Source organism: Corvus kubaryi, unplaced genomic scaffold (genome assembly GCF_017639235.1).
Source record: "Corvus kubaryi isolate FWS band 111438036 unplaced genomic scaffold, C.kubaryi_AGA036_p1.0 37357, whole genome shotgun sequence".
Classification (NCBI taxonomy): domain Eukaryota; kingdom Metazoa; phylum Chordata; class Aves; order Passeriformes; family Corvidae; genus Corvus; species Corvus kubaryi.
The window spans coordinates 16,610,600-16,632,875 of NW_024581117.1; the positions used below are offsets into that span (position 1 = coordinate 16,610,600).

Here is a 22,276-nt window from a genome sequence, read left to right on the forward strand (position 1 = left end):
AAAAGAGAGGAACCAAAGCAAAACCATAGGTGAAGACATGTCTCAGGCCTGGGTGCCTGTACCTGCTCTGGCTTTGCACAGGTGATGTCTCACTTAATGATACTCTCCTGATAAATTCAGGTCAGTGTTTCTACTTAAACAGGAGCATGCCTCTCCTTTGCTAGGTTCCTATGCCTTGGCTTCACACCATGGATTTCTGCTCACATCCTGACTGGTTTGAAGATGTGTCACCTGTTTTACATAAGTCAGTTCTAACAAGGCCGAGTTCCTCCTGGCCTGGGGGTCTGGCTTGGACTCCCAGTCCCACTCCCAGTGGAGTACAGGCTGCAGCCTTTCCCATTGAAGAGGAGAGGGAGGACTGGGAGGATTTCAGTGCCTAGGTTCACAAAACACACAGGAATTCAGTATCTTGTGATCTGTGCCTCCCTGTCAAGCCCAGTTTAAATCAGGCAGGGACAGCAATAGCTGTGTGTAGGCTGGACACTGAGCTGATGTTCCCAAGCTCCTGTTTGGAGAAATCCATGGTACTCCAAGACCCAGCCTGTGGGAGATGTGCCTTTTAACAGGTTCAGGGCTGGGGAAAAGAAGGAAATAGAAGAAAGTGATACATTGTGAGCAGTGAGATGCTCCCAGTTGCTACTGGGATCATAATTAACACCAAGCCAAAAGCAGGGAGCTGGAGAGCTGGACTAACCTCCCTGCTATCCCAGCCTTTCCCCACAGACTTATTACAGCGAAACCTGATTTTTTTTTGAGGCAGATCCCCTCTCCATCCTGTCTGTGAACACAGAGCAGCTCAGCAGAGCCTTTCACAGCCTCCTGGCACCACTCACTCAACCTTGAAATTGTACTGCAGGGCTTCTCCCCCTCTCATTTTCCATCCAGTCACAGAACATTCCTGCATCCAGCTCTCCCCACAATGTCTCACTCCTCTGCCTGCCTTCCACTGCAAGAGCTGGGATCACCGTTTGTCTCTAAATAGATGAAATATCACATGGAAAGCAGGTAAACCACGGACACATGCAAAATCCTGCCCCACTCAGATACTGAATTATCTCTGCTTGCCAGGGACCACGTTCTGCCACGGACTCCAGGGTCTGCACAGACATCACTGCCTGACAACCAGCCCGTGCAATATTGTGCCATCCGTCATTTCTTCACGCCTCCTTTTCCCCAGGAGTCTCCCACAAGGGTCCCTGGAAGTGCTTCCCCAAAGTACTATCCTTTTTTTTTTTTTCCTCAGTAAATAAAACCTGTGTAAAAATGCAGGGCAGCTTTTATGCTCGGGAAAAAGCAGCCCATGCCCCCTGCTTCCACTTTTCTGGGGGGAAACATGGTGATTTTGTCCCCCCAGACCACAAGCCCCAGGGGAGTGGTGGTATCCTCCCTCTCCCACAGCTTTCTAGCACCCCATGGTGCTGCGTGGGTTGGGATGGCAGTGTGAGGGAAGCAGCTCCCCACCTGCTACCTTCTCACCCGAGTCACAATTAATTTGTAGAGCCATCTTGGAGTTTTCTTTTCAACCACCTGTGCTGTGGCTGACAGTGAGCCGGCTTTTCCGGTGTGAAATTAATTTCCAGGTCCATTTCACACAGAATTTTAAGGCCAATATTAGGATCACACTGTTTGTTTAGGAATTTATGAGTGAAGGAGGCTGGTGAGAAAGCTGAGCAAAGTTAAGGGATTGCTGGAATTCTCTCTCTGGAGAATAAAAGCACTGAAAGAGCAGCTGGTTTTGTTGTTTGTTTTTTGTTTTTTTTTTCCCTTTAGAAGTACAGAAGTACTGGGTTTCAAATTGCATCTTTGGAAGGTGATAGTCCCTGTGGAGGCAGCAGGAGGGGCAGAAACTGGGCTCACCTTTGAATACCTAATTCTGTGGGAATTCCTCAGGGATCTTCCAGCTTGTGTTTACAGGTGGGTCCATGCAAGCTACCCCTGGACCAAGCATTCCTGTGGTGATAACACATGGCAAGAAGGGTCAAGGTGATTTTGGTGAGCCTCAAAAAGCCTTGCCAGGACCTGGCTGAAGCCCTCTGCACTCTGCAGACCCCAAAGCAGCCTGTTTGCAGAATTGTCTCAAGTTGGGGCCAGCAGGGCACATCCCCTGCTAGGGGCACTGAGAGCACCCTGCAGCCCCAGGCTGGGCTTGTTAGATCCACAATGGGTTAATGAGGGTAAAAAAAACCCTTTGGAGCAACTCTCTTTGCAGCTGGAAGCACTTTTCACTCAGCCCTTGTGATTTCTTACTGCTGGGGAATGTTAGTAAACTGGAGAGGGTTCAGTGACGATCCAGGTGATCTGGATCAAGAGCAGTGGCAGTGACAGGAGACAACTTTGCAACTACCCTGAGTCACTTCATGCCACACATGTGAAGCACCTTTCTCTTAGCTTTGAGCCCTACCTCACCAGCTTGTTTTTTTTCCTTCCCCTCGGTTTATTCTTTCTTCCTCAGCAAAGGAAAAGGTGCCATCTACAGGCACAGCGAATCCATGAACAGGCACAGAGAATCCACCCCACAGCCCTTCCCATCTCCCCTGCCCCCTGCCATCATACCCTCGGCTGGGCCATCTTCCCTGCAAGGTGGTCTCCAAGCTGCTTGTTCCCTGTTTGGGGTCAGGGAACACCAGAGGGCTGTGCCACGCAGAAGATGGCCTCGCTCCTGGCCAGCCCTGGGGCACACCTGTGTTTGACCTCGCTGGTAACTCAGTGGAGCAGCAAGATAAAAACCCAAGGGAAGGTGACCACTCATCTCCACAGCCTGGGGGAACCAGCAAAGGGGACACAAAGGAACTTTGGTCACGTTGTTTCCTCAAGGGAATCCTGGAAGGCTCCTGTGCTGCTCACCCAGGGTCACAACTTCCAGCCCCGTGAGGTCTCAAAGTGCTGTCGTGCTCCTCTTCTGCCTTGCTCTGCTCTGCCAGTTGCCTCTCATTAACCCATTTTGATCAGGTTCACACGTTTGTGATTTAAGGAGGTCAGCGAGGAAAATAAGAAACTGTAGGAAGAAGTGCAAATAACAGCGGATAGATAAATTGTCCCCTGTGTGAGTACAGTGGGGTGTCTATAGCAAGGGGGACTCCTGGGCAGTTGGAAGGTGAGTGCAGGGGACCAGTGACGAGCTTGTGGTGCTGTTTAAGGTTCAAGTTTGCCCTCAGGAGAGGAGGAAATCTCTCCCCTTCTCGCCAAGCCAAGGGTGGCAAAAAGAGTGGAACTGAGGCCAGGCAGGTGGGATCGCTCCTCCTAAACAGCTACAAGCCTGGAGCTTGCTCCTGCTTTAAAAACCCTTCTCACCTCCCAGCTCCTGCTTCATATTGAAGGCATTTGTCAGAGCAGACACTCCATCCTGTGCTGGCAGGTGTTCCAAGCTGTGCAGCAAGGCAGGGTCACAAAACCTGGGATGGAAGAGGAGCTGGCAGGGGGGTCCAGGCAGCCCATCCACCAGCAGGCAGGGATGGCAGAGGGACGGCTCGCTGAGCTCTGTCCAGCCTTCTCCAGGCGTGCTGGAATTCACACTCAGGCAGCCCCAGCTCCTGCACTCCCCCGCCCTGGCATGATAAATTAGGAGGAAAAGTTTCTCATCTCAGTTTGTTCTCGCAGCGCCGTCCAACAGAGCACAAGCCTGTCTAATCAGGAGCTACAGTCCTTCACCATCTGTTTGGAGCCTAATTACAAATGCAGAAAAATAATGTGCTTTACAATTGCACCAGTAAATGCTGTAAATGATTTAAATGCATGCATATGTTCCCTGCAGAATTCAGCATGCATCTGCGACTTCTTCTGCTCACATTAGGCACACAAATCAAGGGAAAAAAATACCCAGATCTGACGAACAGCATGTCCCTAGGATGGTGATTTTTATCCCTTTTTTCCCCCTGCTGGAATGGCAAACAGGGCTTTTTTGTAACAATTCATCCAGCAGCGTTTTCTTTGCTTCCATTTTAAAAACTGTTTATCACCGCTGTGTAAATATAGTACAAATTACTCCATAAAACATGTAAAAGGAGAACAGCAGCCGGGCAAGCCTGCAGCTGGCTGGCAAGGTTTCAAAGCCAAGGTTTGTTTTTTCCTGTGGGGCACCCGTGGAGGGGCGGGTTCAGCTCAGCTCATCTGCTGTGGATGGTGGCCCTTCCCAAGCCCCCAGTGACTGCTTGTGTTTCATAGAATCATGGAATGGTTTGGGGTTGGAAGGGGCCTTAAAGACCATCTTGTTCCTGCTGCTCTTTGGCCACCACCAAGGCAATGCTGAAGGATAACGAGGTGGCTTCAGAGGTGCCTCCTGGGGGGTAACAGCACTGCACCAAAGCCTCTGTAACACAAAGGCTGGTGCCACAGATGGAGAGGTGCCAGCATTCCTACCCTGTGAGGCACTCCACTGAGGGAGGACAGCCTGGACAAGGCTTTGGAGATCAGAGAGAAAGAGAAGTCACTTGCAACTGATGGGGGGTGAGTATTGCTTCACAGCAAAAATTCCCTTTCCTCCTCCAGCATATTTGTTTGTTTTCAAGCCCCCAATACTAACACTGAACCTGGTCCAGCTCTGAAGCAGGGAGGGGGAGCTGGCACCACAGAGCTGAGAGAGGACAAAACCAGCTCAGGCATAAGCTCAGTTGGTCTCCTTTGAGCAGAAGCTGCAGCAGATGCATCCCCTCCACTTTGTGCCCTTTCATCCCTTCCCCTCCTGCTCCCGGCACCCCGCTGCCTTGCTGCTTCTGCTTTGCCAGATCCCAGCTTTCTTTTCCCCTTGGCCAGTAGGATTTAACTCCAAAGGCTGCTGGAAAAGGCAGCATGGGACAGGCACAGCAACCCCTCTGTGCTGGGCTGCTAGGCCCAGCAGGACTGGGACTCTCTGTACCCTGGGTCACAGAGCCAGCAGTGCTGGGCACCACCTCGAGTGCTGGGCACCACACCAGGATTTGTGTGACTCCATTTCACATCGTGGGCTCTCCCTCAGGAATTTTGCAATGCCTGCATGGCTCGTTTTACACCCACAGAGGAGAGGGGCCAAGCCCTGAGCAGAGCATGTGGTCCTTCCCGTGGCAGCCGGATCAACACCTGCCTTCCTCGGCTGGGAGATGGGAAAACATGCACAGCCCTGCTGGCTGAGAGGAGGGTGGTAGTTACAGAGACAAAATCTGGGAATGCATTTTTAGGAAGGTGAGGAAGACACATGGATGCAGCTCAGCTCCAGCCCTGCCCACAGCCATGGTCTTCCTCTGGACCTCAGGTATCCCAGTTCTGGGAAGCAACTCCCTCTTGTAAGCTCTTGAAGAACTAGAAAAAAGGCAGTATAGTCTCCCAGCTAAATGTGAAGTAGGTTTGATCCCTGCAGTGTTCCTCCTGGCTAGAGCATCCTTCCAGGCCTGTGAACTGGGGTTCATGGCTGCTTTTGTTGTCAAAGATGCATTAATCATAGGATCATGAAATAGTTTGGATTGGAAGGAAATGTGATGATCATCTAGTTCCAAACCCCTGCCATGGGCAGGGACACCAACTCAACCCACCCAGGCAGGTAGCAAGATGTAGCTGCATTTTGGTGCATCCCAGATCCAGCATCCTTCATTCTGCCTTGCCACCACCATTTCCCTCCTCGTCCCACTTTTCCTTACCTTGAACTCCTCAGTATGGCCCACGCTGAGCAGCAGATGTGACTTCTCCCAGGCACTGTAATTACTTCCCTGCCATTAAATGCAATTCCCTATAAATTATCCATCCCCTTTTGCAGGGGGATCACCCACAGCTCATGGCTCAGACGCCTGGCAGCATCCACCCCCATACCATGGCATTCCCACCAGCATTCCCTGCTTTATACCCAGACCTGGTTCTTGCCCAATTTGCATCTGTATTGATTTTTTCCCCTCATTTATTAACCTTCCTTAGCTGAATGCCACCGAAACCAAAGGATAAATCCCCTTTTTGCTCACTCCCCCTGCCACAGGAACACTCTCCACACCTACCTGCATGTCCCCTGCATGGGGATATTCCATCAGAATAACTGTGCTCTCAAAGCAGTGCTCTCAGGGCTCCTTCACCCAGCCCTTGCCTGGGATTTCTCTGAGTTTACAGTCCAAGCTGGGAGAGAAGGATGACCAGAAGGAAAAATGCAAGCTAAAACTGCATGCATCAGTGCATCTCCAAGAGAAATTATTTCAGACACCAGCAGTTGCACAGGATCATCTTTATTAGCAATGGTAGCAGATAAGAATTTGGTCTATAACAGGAAGGAGAAGAGGAGCAGAGATGCAAAGCAGTAAAAAAACAAGCTGAATCTCATAATTCCTTGGATTGGGGTAAAATGCACAAACTGAAGACAGGCCCACTGAAGCCCACAAAGGGACTTTTTGGTTGCCAGCACCAAGTTGGGTTGGGCTTTTTGACCAACTGCTGCATTTTTCCAGCACCAGAGAGGCGATGGGAGCACTGACCCTCACTGACCCTGATGAGGGGCAGCCAGCATCCTGACCCTCAGCCCCTGGGTGGGCCTTCACCTGGGTCAAGGCAGTCCCTGGCTGAGTGCTGGAGGCCAAAGGGCTCCAAACCCACCAAAGGGACAGGATCAAGAGCCCACATGTTCCATAAAGCTGCTCCTCACTACTGCACACCCAACAAATTTTCCACTTGTGTCTGGATTTTATGTTGAAATAAAAAGCAGCTGTAAAGCAAAGCTCGGTGTGTGTATTGCCAAGGGGCCCAAACTAAACACTGGAAAAGATGTAAAAAACCCAAATGTCCACCACACCCAAATGGCACCCCAGGGCAGTGACCACCATGATCCTGTTGTTCTCCCAGCAAAGCCCCACATCCAGCAGCTCCACCATGACTTGGGCAAGCAGGAGGTGCTGAGAGAGCATCCCAGTAATGGAGCAGCTGCTCCGAACCCAGTCCTAAAGGAATTAAATTTCCACAGACAGCATCTCTGAGGCATCACTGCACTGCCAAGCCTCTGCCATTACATCCCTGATTACCAGTTCACCTCTTCAGACCATAAATCCAGCCAATCTTAGAAAATAAATACAGTAATCAGATTTAGTCCAGGCTGTGCTGGCATATGGGAGTCTAAATGACTTTAAAAGCCAGTCCTCTTTGGGTGGGCCATATTTTTGGGTGTCACAGTAGCTCACCCCTCTGAAAACATCTGGAGGCCATATGCTGCCTGTCTATATAAATTAACCAGATTTCTGCTGTGAACCTCACACCATGGCCTCTCTCATACCTCCCCCTGGTTTTCAGAGAGCTCTCTGAACACAGACTAAAGACACCTTAAAAACCTCAGGTTAGGACCACTCAGCATTTCACTTTCCTTGGGGATCACACCACAGTCACAGCTCTCAGCTCCTCTCAGCTTGGCCAGGAAATAGTCCCAAACATTAGTGGCACCATGCTAGGAGGTAGATGATTCCTCAATTCAATTTTACATGGAAAAAGTAAAGCAAGCAAAAGTCCAAGTGGAACAGTTTCCCTTTATTTTTCTTTTTGTGGAATGATTGTATGAAATCTGTGCAAAACAGTGCCCTGATTCCTGGGGCAGCTGCTACTCACTCCCTAAGTTGTGTGAAAATGCTCCAGGGCTCAAATCCTTTTTAGTTCAACACCACCATCACAGCTCAGTGAGGGGGGATCCCCCAAAGACCACCCAACCTGAATTCATAACAGTGTGGCAGCAAAACCCAAGGTGCCCCCAAAAGCCCTGGGTTCAGCTTAAAACCACTGGCATAGGGGCAAGGGACAGTATCCCTGTGTCCCTGGTGCTTCCCTGAGCTCGCTGGGGAGGATGAGGCTGTTTTGGTTCCTGCTCCATTAAACTGGGGAGCAAAAATGTCTTGACAGAACCTTCCCAAGCACAGGGGATGCCCCTTCCCAGAAGGGAGACTTTCCCTCTGCATCCCCCTGGATGCAACTACCCCCCTCCCAAGACAGGCAGCCTGCCTCAAAACCACAGCATACCTGACTCTTTTGGGAAAAAAACCCAAACTCTAAATACCCAACAGCAGCACCACAAACCAAGGGCATCCTCCTCCTCTGGTTACCCCTTCTACATGAGGTGCACCACAAAAATAGCACAGGCAGATCCCAGAGCCAGTCCCAGCACGAGGTAAAATGTCATCACCACCCCTGCTGCCTCAGCCAGCTCTTTTGGCACAATTTTGGGGCCATAGATCATGACCAGTGTGCCCAGGTAGCCATTGCTGAGCCCCAGCAGTGCCGTGAAAACCACAGGGTAGATGTCCTGGTTGAACACCACGGTCTGGATATGAGCCCGGGGCTGGTAGTTGCTGAGGATGAAGAGAGGGAGGAAGATGGATCTGAGGAGGACGAGGGCAGGCAGCAGTTTGCTCCTGGGGCCGGGCACCTGGATCCAGGCAGTGACCTGCCTCCCACACCAGTCAGCAAAATTGTATAGGAGGAAACACGTGAGTGGTGTGAAATACTTGGTGCTCCATGGGCTTCCTGAGGACTTGCTGACAGACTCGATGTTGGAGGAGAGGGAAGGGAAGATGATGATGGAGATGAAGAAGACATAGAAGAGGCAGAAGCCGAGGAGGGCAGTCTTCTGCAGGATGGGGCGGAGTGGGGGGATGCCAGCGCTTCTTGTGAGGAAGGAGGAATTCACGGTGCCTCCTGGCACTGCTTCATCCTCCACAGAGCTGTCGGGGGGCACAGAGACCAGAGAGGGGCCCTCCTTCTGGCTGCTCAGGTAATACCTGGAGAAAGAGGGAAGCATGGGGGGAATACAACTGAGATTTGGAGAGAGGGCAGGAGAGAAGTTGGCAACAAAGGGATGCCCACTGGACCCAGCAAGCCCACCACACCTCCAGCTCCCACTTCGTAGAGAGAGATGACCTCTGGAGACCCACCATCCCCTCTCCTTATCTCTCTGCACCCTCTGTGTTCACAGAAGGGACCTAGTGCATGCAGGCACATGGAGGCGGGGACTCTGGGGGCTACACGCACCAACCAGACCAATGGGTCACACACATCCGAGTGGCAGACACAATATGGAGACACTCCTGGCTGCCTGCCTCCAGATTATGGCTCTCTACTGACTCCGCACATTTTGGGAGCGCTGGCATCAGCAGCCCTGGGAAAGCTTGGCAGAAACTTAGCACATGCCCAGTTTCAGCCTGTGGTTTCGGTGAAAGGGGAAGCCTGGCTGGTGGCGGTGACGGGGCAGGGACCGGCACAGCGAGCATCCCGTGGATCCCCCCAGCAATCCCACTGCAAACCCTCTGCGGGAGGCCCCTGGCAGACTGGCACACACCTGGAGTACTCCAGCCTGGGGAGGAGCAGGTACACCATGATGCAGATGACGATGAAGATGTCGGCAGTGAGGAAATAGGCCAAGGCGCTGTCGGTGACATCGGCCGCGGCTGCCAGGTCTATCACAGAGGCCACGGCACTGACGGTGCCACCCATGGCCTGGCCTGCGTGTGGGAACGGAGATGGGCATAGTGAGGGACAGAGAATGAGAGGAGGAGCCCAGAAGCTCCTCTTCTGACATGCACAGCTACCCCACGGGACACAGCTCAGGCCCTGCCCCACACGCTCAGCCCCAAACTCTGCTCAGGGTGCAGCTGCACAAACCACCTCCTCTCCATTTCCACACCTCAGGTATTTGTGGGGTTGCACCACAGCCCAGGTGCCATTCTGCATCCCCTTCCAACACAGCACAGCACACACGAGGGTCAGGATGGGACTTGACCTGCTGGGCTTGCAGGTCCCAAGTCCTGCAGAAAAAGTCCAAACCTTTTCCAAAGCCTAAATATGGCTTTCCACCAGCACACATATAATCAACCTCTCTTCTGCACTCCTCCAGATGGGAATCCAAGCCACCAGCAGCAGGAATGCCATCTCAGGGATGTGGTGCTTTTCCCCTCTGAGATAAACTCATTAAAACACTCCTCTCTTGGCCCCAGGAAAAATGGAAAAACTTCTCCATCCTGATTTTTCTCCCCCTTTCCTCTTGGTTTGTCAACCATTCCACAATATATTTATAATGTTATCAAAGCTCCAGGGAGCTCATCACTCACAGCTCCCAACCTGCCCCTCATCACTCACAGAAACGCTGAACAGAAAGGACACAAGGCAAAGCTGCAGAACCCTCAGCTGGAAATGGCAGGGCAGGGGGAAGTCATCTCCTTCCCCCCTTCTCCCTGCACCCAGCAACTCTCCAAGGTCAGTTTATGGGTATTTACAGAAACCAAAGCTCATGTGACTGAGCAAGTTTCTCCTTCAGCAACTTCCCGTTATCATTAAGGCAAAGTTAGGCTTCTAAAACAAACCCCACATGACGAAACCCCAGGTGCAGGAGAGAGAAAACCACAGAGCTGAGCAGGGAAAGTCCAAGAGCACGATCCCAGTGGGATCACCCAACCTGAGATCAGAGCCTGCAGGTTCCTCATGGGGAAGCAGCTGCTCAGGCCAAAGATGCTGCTGGAAAAGATGGTGGAGGCACTGCTGACCACAGCCACACAGCCGATGGTGAGGGCGAAGAAACACGTCGTCCAGGCAGACGTATCCACCTTCACCAGCACCGTGATCACCAGGAAAACAGCCAGCATGACAAAGAGGGAGGACAGGATCCGGACACTGGCAGGAACCCTAGGGACAAGGGGAAGGAGTCCTGCGTTTCAAACCACAACATGAAGGTCAGACGTGGGAGGACAACAAGTCCTGTGCTGGCAGAAGGGATGAAGAAAATAAAGACGGGGGGACACAAGGAAACAGCAAGGCAAGAGAGAGAGGTAGGGAGCTGGAATCTGGAGATTAGGCACACAAACCCATGCCTGCAAACATGCAGGAGTTTGATGTGGGATTAAGAAGGGTTCAAATGAAGGGATGAGGCTGTTTGAGATTTAAGCCAAGCTTGCAACAAGGTGCAGCTAGTCCATTTCTTAACCCAGTTCAAGTGCTGGTAAAACCAGGGCAAGGTGTTGCTCCTACCTGGATGAGCTTTGCTTTTGTCAACCAGTCCCCTGGTGACAATAAAAGTATTTTTAAGAGGGAAGATTTTTTCCAAGCAATTAACCAAGGAATTAATTAGGAATTTATTTACTCAAGCCAACTGCAGGCATGTGTGGATCAGAGCAACACTCACTTGTTGACAAGCAAGAAGTTTCCAATCAGGCACAGCACTGACGGCACGGTGGAAGCAATGGAGATGTAACTCTCAAAATAGTCCTGCCAAGGAAAAACAAAACCAAAACGAAGTAAAAAAGGTTGTAGGGGGAACAGCATATGAATTTCAGGTCCTGAATATGACACAACAGGGAGTTATGGTGTAGGTATCCACCTTGTTGTGTTGTAGCACATGTTGCAAACTGCTCAGGACAATGGGAATTCTGGGATTTGCCTTCCCATAGCCCCAGGCTATTTCAGAAAATCAGGGACATAAATTCAGAAGGAAAAAATAAACAGTGAAGGAAATAGCTGCCATACTGCTGTGCACCATCAAAGCGTGTCTGCTCCCTCTCCTCCCCTCGAGGGGCTTAATCCCATTTTTTTGCTGCAGCAATCTCAGCCAGCAGGTAGGATGATGCTCACAAAGCAGAGATGACCTACATGTCCACCCCTATCATGACAGGTTTTCATTTTCTGCACTTAGCCAGCTACAGAGATGGGGCCACATCATGTCCAAGCAGGAGATGGCACTTGGCAGGTTTTCTCTGCACAATACATTATTTTTTAGCACTTTGCATCATTTTTTATCAGTTTACAAGCACGTTCATCTCTTCTTCCCTAACAGAAGCTTCACTGGAAGCAACAGGAAATCTAATAATCATTCCTAGAGGGTCCAGATAGGCAGAGACTTAAATGCCTGTGCTGATGGCATTGGCTCAGCCAAGCAGGAGGCTCAAAGTTCTGTGGCCACACGATGAATTATAGCAGAAAAGACAAAGCAAAATGCAAACCTGGCAGCTAAAACTCCAACTTATTTACCCATCTACTTAAAACAAACCTCCAAACCATCCTGGGGATACTCAATAAACTTCCAAGTTAATCTTCTTCGGCTTTTGGGGAGGAAAAATGACTTTCTAATGCTTTGCACCAAGCACAAGTGTACTCAAAGTAATCCAGCAGAGATGCTGCATTTTGAGCATCCCAGGGAAATATTCATTCCTTCCCAGCAAATGGGCTCACACCAGCAGTGAGAAGAGAATTGGGCAAGTATTTAAGAGCCCTTGCACCACATTTTTAATGCAGCAGCAGAATGGTGGGTGTCAAATTAAATCCATGCCTGGACCAGTGGAAAATATCAGGTTCCATACTCCTCTCTCCTGCTTGTTAGGTTTTAATCCATCTCCAAAGGCAACTCTTCTCCCTCCATGGGTAATCCCACCCTTCACAGATATGCTTTCATTTTTGGCACTGCAGGATATACCTTGTTCTTCTCCCTTTCTGCTGAGCCCTTAAAATAAACCGCAGAGTAAACCTGACATCTTCTTCCCACATCCAGGTCTAATGGGGGAAGGTGGCATCCCTCAGCCACGGAGCTGAGGCACATAATGGAAGTGTTTAACCCCATATTAACTTCAAACGCACTGCCTTGAAAAAACCCAAACCAGAACAAAGCATTGTGGTGGCAAGTCCAACGCAAGATGCTTTTGCAAAGTAGTTTCTATTCTGCTCCAGCCTGGACTTGGCAGCTGGGCTCCTGCCAGGCTGGAAAAGGAATACAGGTCCATGACAGTGGCTGAAGGCACTGGAGTGTTACCTGGAGCATGAGGCATTAAATTAGCAGCAGTGAAAAGGCTGGAGCCAGGAGCAGACTGTCAGTCAGAGATGCATCCTTCCAGAGTCGAGTTCCGTGTGCAGGTAAACCCTCCTGCTGCAGCAGATGGGCAGAAACTGGGCTGAATGGTTTAATGTCGATCATTCTCAACTGCCACAGAAAAGCCATGTAGCTTTTCCTTGGAGAAAGGAAAAAGCATCCCTCCACAGCCACAAAGGAAGAGGAGAAACACCTTTTCAGCAAAGAAATGGCTGATCCCGCCAGGAACACAGCTGTGCAAGGAAACACCTAGTGATACTCTACGTAAACCCAGGTTTTTTCAGGAGGATCAGCATGATGTAGAGGCAGTGAGGAACACGTGGGATGCAGGGAATATGAGAGAACACCACACCATGTGGTGACCGAGCACCTTTCACCCCTCTCTGAGCACATTCCCTAGCACAGAAGGTCTTCAGGCAGTGCAGGAGCTTGGGCACCATCAGTTTAATTCACTTTCTTGCTCTACAGCAGCACACCTGTAGCATCCTGGTATAAGCACTTCCTTTCCTCCCCATCGAAAAAGCAGCTGACTTAACAACTATGAAAATTAAAAGAGCTGTGGGTGTACTGGAGTGAGACATCTGAGGGGAAACGTGGGCGTCACACCTGGCTCTGTGTTTATATAAAAACAAAAAGTGCCCAAACCACCTGAACAAGCTCTGCCACTGGAGGAGGCTGTGATGCAGCCTCATTGCTCCAACACTTTTTCCAGCCACAAAGAAACAAACCCACGGCTTTGTCAGGGAGGCACAGGGAAATAATCCTGCTGTGGCAGGAGCAGCAAGAGAAAGCAGCCTTTCTGGGGAGAGAAAGAGGCCATAACGGTTGGCTCATCCATCACCCTGTGACAAGCCCCTCGCCCCATATGCCACAAGCCAGATGTTGAGCACTGCAAGGAGATACTCATGTCACACCTGCCAGATCATGAAGGACAAAAAAAGAGACCACCACAAAGACACCTCGCACTGGTAGAAACTGCCCTATGAAATGTTAAGCCCTATTTTTTTAGATTCACCTTAAAACTTAGTAGTCCAAATACAGGTAAAAGGCAGACCACAAAATGATTTGAAGCATCTTCCCTGTAGATATTTGTAAATAAATACCAAATAAACCTTTCCCTCTGGTTTGCAGCAGGTGAGACCCTAGAGAATGTTCACTTACCTTCTGGGGAAGTGGAGGGGGAAAAACAGCAAGTTAGGAGGGAAAACAGGTTATTTTTTCTGCCTTGAAAGCAACACTCACCTGCAGGTCTGAGGCTGCCTCCCCCACTGGGCCCGGCTCATCTGAGCAGTTCTGCAGCTTATACCTCCAGTAGTGTTTGGCCGTGATGAAGAAATTCCAGGGCAGGAGGGACCCAATGCCCAGGAGGAAAAATATAAGGTAGGCCCCATGCCAGCGGTCACTTGGCTTCTGCTGGCTGTACCTGCTCCCCACGGGATCCTCCAGCAGGGGCTCCTGGTCCGAGGCAAAGCTGCCAGCTACCGGGTGCATCGTGCTGGAACACTGGGAAAAACAACCGCCCACAAGGATATTGTCACACCAGGGTTCCAAACTGCTGCTCACAAGCTGTGGCTCCCTCCCCCTTTGGCCCTTGCAAATCATGGAATCACGGAATTGTTTGGGTTGGAATGGACCTTGAAGCCCATATCACTCCAATGCCCCTACCATGGGCAGGGACACCTTTCACTAGACCAAGTGGCTTCAAGTCCTGTCCAACCTGGCCTTGAACACTTCCAGGGATCCAGGGGCAGCCACAGCTTCTCTGGGCACCCTGTGGCAGGGCCTCAGCAGCCAAATACTGGAGGAGTGAGCTGAACCAGGGATGGAAAGGCATGGGAAAAGGGACTGAGACTCAGCAGAGTCCACCCATATTTCTGTCCATCATTAATACTTAACCTGCCCCCTTGGACTTGCAGGAGTAAGAAACCTCACTTAGCTCACGGGAGGCTCCAAAAAACCCCAACGGCTGCCAAACCAACAGCGCCGTCGGGCTCTGCAGAACAAGGTGTAAACTCATAGTAACACGGACGGGCTTTCCGAAACGACTTGTAAACTACTACAACATCACTCGGGCTTGGCGGAGCGGCTCCTAAACCAAACGCGACGTCACCCGGCTGTGTGTAAAATGACTCACAAAGACACACAGCATCACGTGGCGCAGGAAAAGAACTTGGGAACGCCGCAGGAGGCTGGCCAGGGGCACCGGGATCCACCGCAACCGCGCCGGGCTTGGCCGGGAGCCTCGGAGCCGACCCCAAGCAGCGCCGGCCGAACCCCCGCCCAGAGGGGCAGGGCAGAGCGCGGGGGAGGCGGAAATGCCGGAAACCGGGCTTTTTGCAAACAAACCAGGGGATTTCGGGAGCGGGGAGTGTCGCCTCCCTCCCTGCAGCCTCCCACTCTATCCATGCGTTCCCCCCCCTCCGCCCGGCCCGGCCCCACTCGCCCCGACAGCGCAGCACTTACGAGGGTCCCACGCGACCCCGCCGCCACCGCCTCAGGGCTCCCGGCCCCGCCCCGCCCCGCCGTTAATGGACAGGCCACGCCCGCTCACCGCAGCGCCGCGCCCCCGGCGGGCTTGGCCACGCCCCGCAGCAGCAGGCGGGCGGGCCCGGGCCGGCCGCGCCCCCGATGTTGGCCACGCCCCTCTCGGCGAAGCCCCTCCCCCCCCAAATTCTGCCCCGCTCCGGTGGTATCGGGCCTGCGGCCAGCTCCGGCATCCCCAGCACGGGAAGGGCCTGGAGCTGCTGGAGCGAGTCCAGAGGAGGCCACGGAGCTGCTCTGAGGGCTGGACACCCCCTGTATGGAGCCAGGCTGGGAGAGCTGGGGGTGTTCACCTGGAGAAGAGAAGGCTCCAGGGAGAACTCAGAGCCCCTTCCGGTGCCTGAAGAGGCTCCAACAGAGCTGGAGAGAGACTTGGGACAAGGGGATGGAGTGACAGGACAAGGGGAATGGCTTCTCACTGACAGAGAACAGGAATAAATGAGATATTGGGAAGAAATTCTTCCTTGTGAGGGTTGTGGGGCCCTGGCACAGGTTGCCCAGAGAAGCTGTGGCTGCCCCTGAATCCCTGGAAGTGTCCAAGCCCAAGCTGGATGGGTCTCTGAGCACCCTGGTCTGGTGGCAGGTGTCCCTGCCCATGGCACAGGGAAGAAACAAGATGATCCTAAAGGCCCCTTCTAATCCAAATCATTCCATGATTCTATGAAAATCAGTGTTAATCACAGCCTGGCTTATAGCACAGCAGTAATAAAAGCTTTTGCCTGGGCTTGATTTTTTTCAGAAGTCACCAAAACACCACTTCCTGAAGATAGGAGGGTGGGGAATGGGGAGCATCTTCTGCAGGATGAGATACAAGCTCCTCCTTTACTCCCTGTGCTTCCTGCAATGCCCCATCAGGAAGAATTCCACTGTGAAGTCCTCAATTCCCTCCAAACTACACTTTGACACTCACCTTGAGAGCACAGTGTGACTGTAAAGGAAAACATCATTACCTCTTTCTACACAGGGACATGCACACATATCCAACCCTTCATCAAAGCAAAATACTCTCTTTTTTTTTTTTTGTGGAAGGCCCCAAAATCTAGTCTGGATTTTTTTCACCTGTGGGAGAAACACAGAGGGACCCAGACACCTCCCAGTAGCCCCAGTGCACACACAGCTGGCCACCACCCATCTCCAGCCTCTGAGCCTTGGAGCAGAGCAGGTCAGATGGCCTCGGCCACCCAGATGTCACAACAACCCAAGACACGCTCCAATGTTTTTTCCTCTTTTGTGAGCAAAGCAAGCAGCAGCACGCAACTGACCCACCAGCGATGTGCTGAAATGGAAAGGCTGGAGAGCAGCACATGGATTTCTCTCCAAAGGTTTCTCCTTGGGATTTTCATCCACATTGACATGCCAGGCTGGGAAAGCACCTGAGGAGATGGCACAGCCTATTCGAATCAGTAACCCGTCAGCTCTGAGGGATTCGCCTGATATTTCTGACCTGCTGCCATCTATCATGTCAAAAAACCCACTGCTGGAGAAGAGCCTCGGATCACATCAGCACAGGGGACCGTGACAGCCCAGCAGGGGGGACAGAACCAGGCCACGCTGGGCCAAAGCCACGACAGCCCCTCCTGACAACATTACCCACACTCCAGAGGCCCTCTGCAACAACACAACCTCCACAAGGGTGGGGGGCAGGTTTAGGGACACCCCTGTGCTGCTCCTGGGTGTCCTCTCTCATGCAGAATAAATCTGTCAGCTCTTCATGGGACAGCTGCTGTTTTTGAGCCTGTCATGGGGGCTGAGTTCAATATGTCACTGCAGGGATTTGGGGCAGCTGAATTCTAAGGGGAATTAGCAAACTGGGTGTTTCAAGAGGTGAAATTGGGCACCAGCTGGTCAAAGTTATCCATAGATTTGGAAAGATGGTTTAGTGCAAAAAGTGCCCAGGGAAAGCAGCACGGGAGGGAGAGGTTATAGGAATTGAGATGCGAAGAAAGGGACAAGCAGGAATAGCTTTAAACTGACAAGAGGGCAGGTTTATACTGGATATTAGGAAGAAATTCTTCCCTGTGAGGGTGGTGAGGCAAGGGCACAGGTTGCCCAGAGAAGCTGTGGCTGCCCCTGGATCCCTGGAAGTGTTCAAGGCCAGGTTGGAGCAACCTGGTCTAATGGAAGGTGTCCCTGTCCATGGCAGGGGGGTGGAAAAAGACTCTATAACATCCCTTCCAAACCAAACCATTCCAGGGCTCTGAAAAGGTTATCCCTTTTGAGAAGGCATCTGCCTCAGCAGCGTGTCCAGAGCTGGAAAGCCCAGCTGGGAGGGTTGGGCATATTTGTGTGGCTACGTTATAATCGCTGTGGTGGCAGGGCAGCAATTTCCTCCCCCTTTTTCTCACTGGTTACAGAACTCCCACACCTGCCCAGAGCACGGACAATGTTGCCATCACCTGGTGGCAACTGGTCTCCATGAACTGGACGAGGTGAGTGGACCAGGCAGGGACAGTGAGATCCTCAAACCTCCCTGCAAACCCTTCTGGCTTTGTTTCCTTGCTGGGACTGAAGCAGGGGTGCAGCAGAAATCCCCAAGCAGAGGAGGAAGTGAAGTGGGATGCTGGAGAACAGGGATGCCTCACTTGCAGCTGAAGCTCCATGCTCCATTCCCCCCTCCCATATTATCCCTCCCCCATCCTGGTCTTTGCTGGAAGGGGCATTCCTTTCTGTAGGATATCCCTTGGGGAAGGGAATGAACTGCTTGAGAGAGTGGCTTAGCCCACAAGACAGAGCTGTAGCCCTCGTCTCCTGCCTTGTAATCACCCATGCGAGTCCAAAACAAACCATCAATCAATCTCCAGCTCCCTTCCATCAGGGACGCCGAGAGCAACATGCTCCCGCTGGCATACCCATGGCATCGGAGCCAAAAGCAGGTTCAAGGGATGCTCACAGGGATCCCCAGGCTGCTGCTGCTGCCAGACCCCAATCCCTGCAGATGCCTAATGCAGCAGGAACCAGTGAGTGATGAACAGGAGAGGAGCGAGCAGATTGTTTCCTTCTTTTTTTTTTTTTTTTATTAGACTAGGAAATATAATTTATTGCATAAAAATTAATTTGTTACAATAGGAATGCTAAACTTTATTTACAGTTCTTTAGTTTACAGAATAAACAGATGTGGGTTTAGAGGACACCACCAGGCCCATCCCCTGGATATATAAATATGGAAACATATTTTGGACCAAGAGATGGATGCTGCCAGGACAACATGGACCATGGGGCTGCCTTTGCCAAAATGCCTGGCTGGAGAAACCCCTGGGCGTGGAGGGCTCCTGGGAGCTGGCACCCACAGGAGATGGAAGCAAACCCTGCATCCCCCCTGCCCTGCTCCTGCTGCAGGTTCCCTGGTCAGAAAAACAGGGAGAATCTCCCCAGACCTGCACTTCAGCAAAGCCTGCCCAAAGGAAGGGGAAGATGAACACAGATGGATGGGGATGGAGAGAGGCACCCGCAGGCAGGACGGACAGACGGATGGACAGACACACATCTCAGTGCAGTGATCCATAAACCAGAGGATGGGAGCAAGAGAGATTCTGAGGCAACCTGAAAGAGCATCTCATCCCTCAGAGAACACCATGGAACTGAGAAAGGAGCCCTTGAAACCACTAGCAGCTGGATTGATCCATCAAGTCTTAATTGCTCTCCAAATTTGCTTATTCCTCCTTAGCTCAGAGACAGGGTCTCAGAAATGCTCAAATGCAACCTAAAGGATGGATAAGCCCCTTCCCACGTGACACAGGAGCTCACCCAGCAGAAGTTTTCCCATCCAGCACAAGGGGAAAAGATCCCTTCTTTCCCACAGCCTTGAAAACCCAGCAAGAAGTGAACCCCAGAAACTCCATGACACAGCAGGGAGCAGCTCTATGCTTTCCATCAGTGCCTCAGGAGCTGCCCAGAGGAATCCTATAATGTCCCAGTAATACTGAAAGCTTCTCCTGAGCTGCCCCCCTGTACACGTGAGCCTCCAGGCTCCCTGAGTGCGCTCCAGTGCCCAGCACTTTGTGGGATGACACAGGCATTCCACGACACTGATCCAGGGCTTTGCAGCCCAGAGCAGGACATGCTCCTAATACTTCCACTGATGGAGAATACACAGCCTTGCAGTGTGACCTAGTCTAATCCTGAGCTTACCACCCCCTCTTTTTTTTCTAACAGACAAATTTCTAAGATACAGCACTCGCTGAGTAACTATTTCTACCTGCAGGCAACCTAATTTTTTTACCTTCATCAAGACACTATATCTGTGTGAGGAACCTCGTTCCTGGCTACTCCTTGATTACTTTCTGTTCACCCCACAACTTCTCCATCATTATAAAAAGCCTATTACAGGGAAAAACAGGAGCTGCAATGAGGGATGGAAACCTGATCACTGCTTACAATGCTGTCCCTCATGTGAAAATGCTCAGCCTGGCTCACAGCTTGGAGACACCTAGGTATCCCTCCCTGAACCCCTGCTGAAATACTGCATCAAAATTCAGGCAGGAGCACGCAGACCCGAAGTGGAGGTGGTTTGAAGTGGCCACACCCCAGCCTGCCAGTCCCTGCTCTCCCCTGACCCCTCCACATCCGCTCATCACCTTCCTTTGACCCTTAAGCCCAGGTTTGGGGTGCTCACTGCAAAATCCTGCTGAGTTTAAAACATCCCCCCCTTTGGCCTTGAGTCTGGAGGTTGGTGCAGGACTGAAATCTTTGGTTTGTACTCAAGTTATGGAAATGAAGGCGCAGTCATCCTAAAAAGCTCCCCCAAACCATGCCAGAGAAGAATTCATTAAAAATACCCATATCTGGATGCACTCTCCCCACCCTGAACCCTAAATACCAGGTAGCATCCCTCATCCCTCCTTGCAGGCAGAGTGGGACCCCTCGTTCCTGCTGCCAGGGAAAGGGGAGTTTGCAAGGACAAAATCCTTGGGAAGGGTCTGAGCTGGCCCTGAAGCAGAGGCCGGAGAGGCACTTCACCCTCCAGACTCCCTGGGGGTCCCAGGACATGTAAACACATTTTGCTCAACTTGGATCACACGCTTTTTCCTACAAAAGCGTCCATTGAAATCTCTCTCTCTGCCACCCTGACCACAGCGATGCTCTTGCTCTCACAGACCAAGAAAAAAGATTTATAAATCTGTCTTTTTTTACTTTTTTTTTTCTTTTTTTTTTAAAAAGGACACATCCAAAGATCTGGATAATAAATTATTTGCGTTTCCTAAGAAACTTTTTTTTCTTTTTTTTCTTTCTTATTTGCCTCGTTAAGCTGCCTGAAGCCTTTGACAGAAGTTAAGCCTGGATTGTACTCATCTCTTCAACGCAGAAATGCTATCAAAGGAGGAAGAGAACCCAAAAAGAAGAAGGAAAAGGAAAGCCCCCATCCTGACTTGAGAAGCCCTAATTCCCCCCCGTGCCATGAGGAGGAGGAGGAAGAATGCTGTGTAACACTTGAATTGCTTGTAAACGCTGAGGATGGGTCTCTAAGGCTGACAGTGATATAGGAGAAGCACCGGCCTTGGCCCCTCCCCACTCAGGACAGATGTGCCTCCCCCTGCCATTGGGGGGAGGACCCTTCCTCACTCCCCATTTCATCCTCTTGGCCCCCCAGCCGTGGGGAGCACCATCAGCAGTCCCCCTCTGTGGCCATGACCACCAGCATCTCGCTCTTGCCCATCTCCTCTAAGGCACTGGCCAAGGTGTTGAGATCACCGTCGTCCTGGTGCTCAGCTTCCCACAAGTCCAGGAGCACCCCAGTGGGGCTGGCTTTGGTGGCGAAGTAGTTCAGATACCTGAAAGGGAGAAGCAGAGGAGGGTTGGGCTGCTATGGTGCCCTTTGGAGATGGCAGGAGGGAGGATGCTGGAGCAGCAAACCTGTTTGGAACATGGACTTTGATGGGAATGCCGTAACACAAATGCCAAAGCCCTCGAGAGACCGTCTACAATTTTCAGACAGAGCTGGTATTCATGCAAAAGCAATGTAAGCTTTGCTTTGATGAAATTACCCTTTGCCCTTTGGTCCTGAGGGTGAAACCAGGTGGGAATGGCACAGACATGGTACCAGATAAATAAGGGCCATTCAAAGTGATAAGAGATGCAGGACTGTGGCACAGATGGATCCCAGAATGGTTTGGGTAGGAAGGGATCTTCAAGATCATCTTGTTCCAACCCCCCTGCCATGGACAGGAACACCTTCCATTATCCCAGGGTGCTCCAAGCCCCTGGAACATTTCCAGGCATGGTGCAGCCACAGCTTCTCTGGGCACCCTGTGCCAGGGCCTCACCACCCTCACAGGGAAGAATTTCTTCCCAATCTCTCATCTAAACCTCTCCTCTTTTAGTTTAAAATCATATCCAAGGATAGAGATGAATATAACTATGCAGAGCTATATCCCCATTTATGGGTAGCCCTATACAGATGGACACAACCCCACTGGAGGCCTGCAGCTGAGAGGTAGCACAGATTGAAGCCTCCCTGCTGGGTGCACAGGAAGGGAAAGAAAAGCTTGGGGAGACCCACCGGTCCATGGAAAGCTTCTGGGCGAGAAGTCTCCAGTCGTTCCCCCTGGAGTTGGGAGCATCCAGGCTGTTGCAGATCTTCTGCCGGATGGAGAGGGGGATTTTGAAGGCATAGGGTCCCACCTGGGTGGTGGTGGTGGTGGCACCGCTGTGGTGGGAGCGGAGGGTGTCAGAGGAGCTGCCGTGCTGGAAGAGGAAGGACAAGGTGAGATGTTGCTGAAATGTCTGAGCATGCCCTTGCTGTCCCCCCACCTCCCCTCTGCTCACCTCTCCCAGCGTGATGTGGAGCTGGAAGATCTGCCCTTCCCCTTCCACCTGCCGGACGCAGATCTTGCAGGTGAGCTCAGTGGAGGCCTGGCTGTACCTCTCCAGCGTGAAGGTGCAGTGCAGGGCTCGCTGGCTGCCGCTCCAGATGTGGTAGAAGGGGATTTCCTGTGGACCACCAAAGCATGGGCTCAGCGAAGGCTCCAGCAG

The 22,276-nt window shown here is 51.6% G+C and overlaps 2 protein-coding genes across 4 annotated transcripts in view; both read right to left on the bottom strand.

Moving 5' to 3' along the window:
* Positions 1–7,437: 7,437 nt before the first annotated feature.
* Positions 7,438–15,305, bottom strand: SLC29A3 (solute carrier family 29 member 3). 2 transcript variants are annotated; one of them, XM_042033527.1, is made up of 6 exons: positions 15,230–15,305; positions 14,009–14,269; positions 11,093–11,175; positions 10,370–10,596; positions 9,257–9,419; positions 7,438–8,699 (listed from the first exon to the last, which is right to left on the bottom strand). In XM_042033527.1, exons 2-6 carry the CDS (start codon positions 14,255–14,257, stop codon positions 8,030–8,032), a joined length of 1,392 nt encoding a protein of 463 aa, XP_041889461.1. In that variant the 5' UTR covers positions 14,258–14,269; positions 15,230–15,305; the 3' UTR covers positions 7,438–8,029. The 2 variants fall into 2 exon arrangements, with proteins under 2 accessions (XP_041889461.1, XP_041889460.1); XM_042033526.1 differs by lacking the exon at positions 15,230–15,305 and adding an exon at positions 14,901–15,086.
* A 2,990-nt stretch (positions 15,306–18,295) lies between these two features.
* The window catches only part of UNC5B (unc-5 netrin receptor B), a 52,257-nt gene continuing 48,276 nt past the window's right edge, over positions 18,296–22,276 (bottom strand). For both annotated transcript variants that reach the window (XM_042033525.1, XM_042033524.1), the window contains 3 exons: positions 22,070–22,234; positions 21,804–21,988; positions 18,296–21,075 (listed from right to left, as the gene is read on the bottom strand). In XM_042033525.1, the coding sequence (XP_041889459.1) occupies positions 20,910–21,075; positions 21,804–21,988; positions 22,070–22,234 (516 nt within the window). In that variant the 3' untranslated portion in view covers positions 18,296–20,909. The remainder of the gene's footprint in view (positions 21,076–21,803; positions 21,989–22,069; positions 22,235–22,276) is intronic.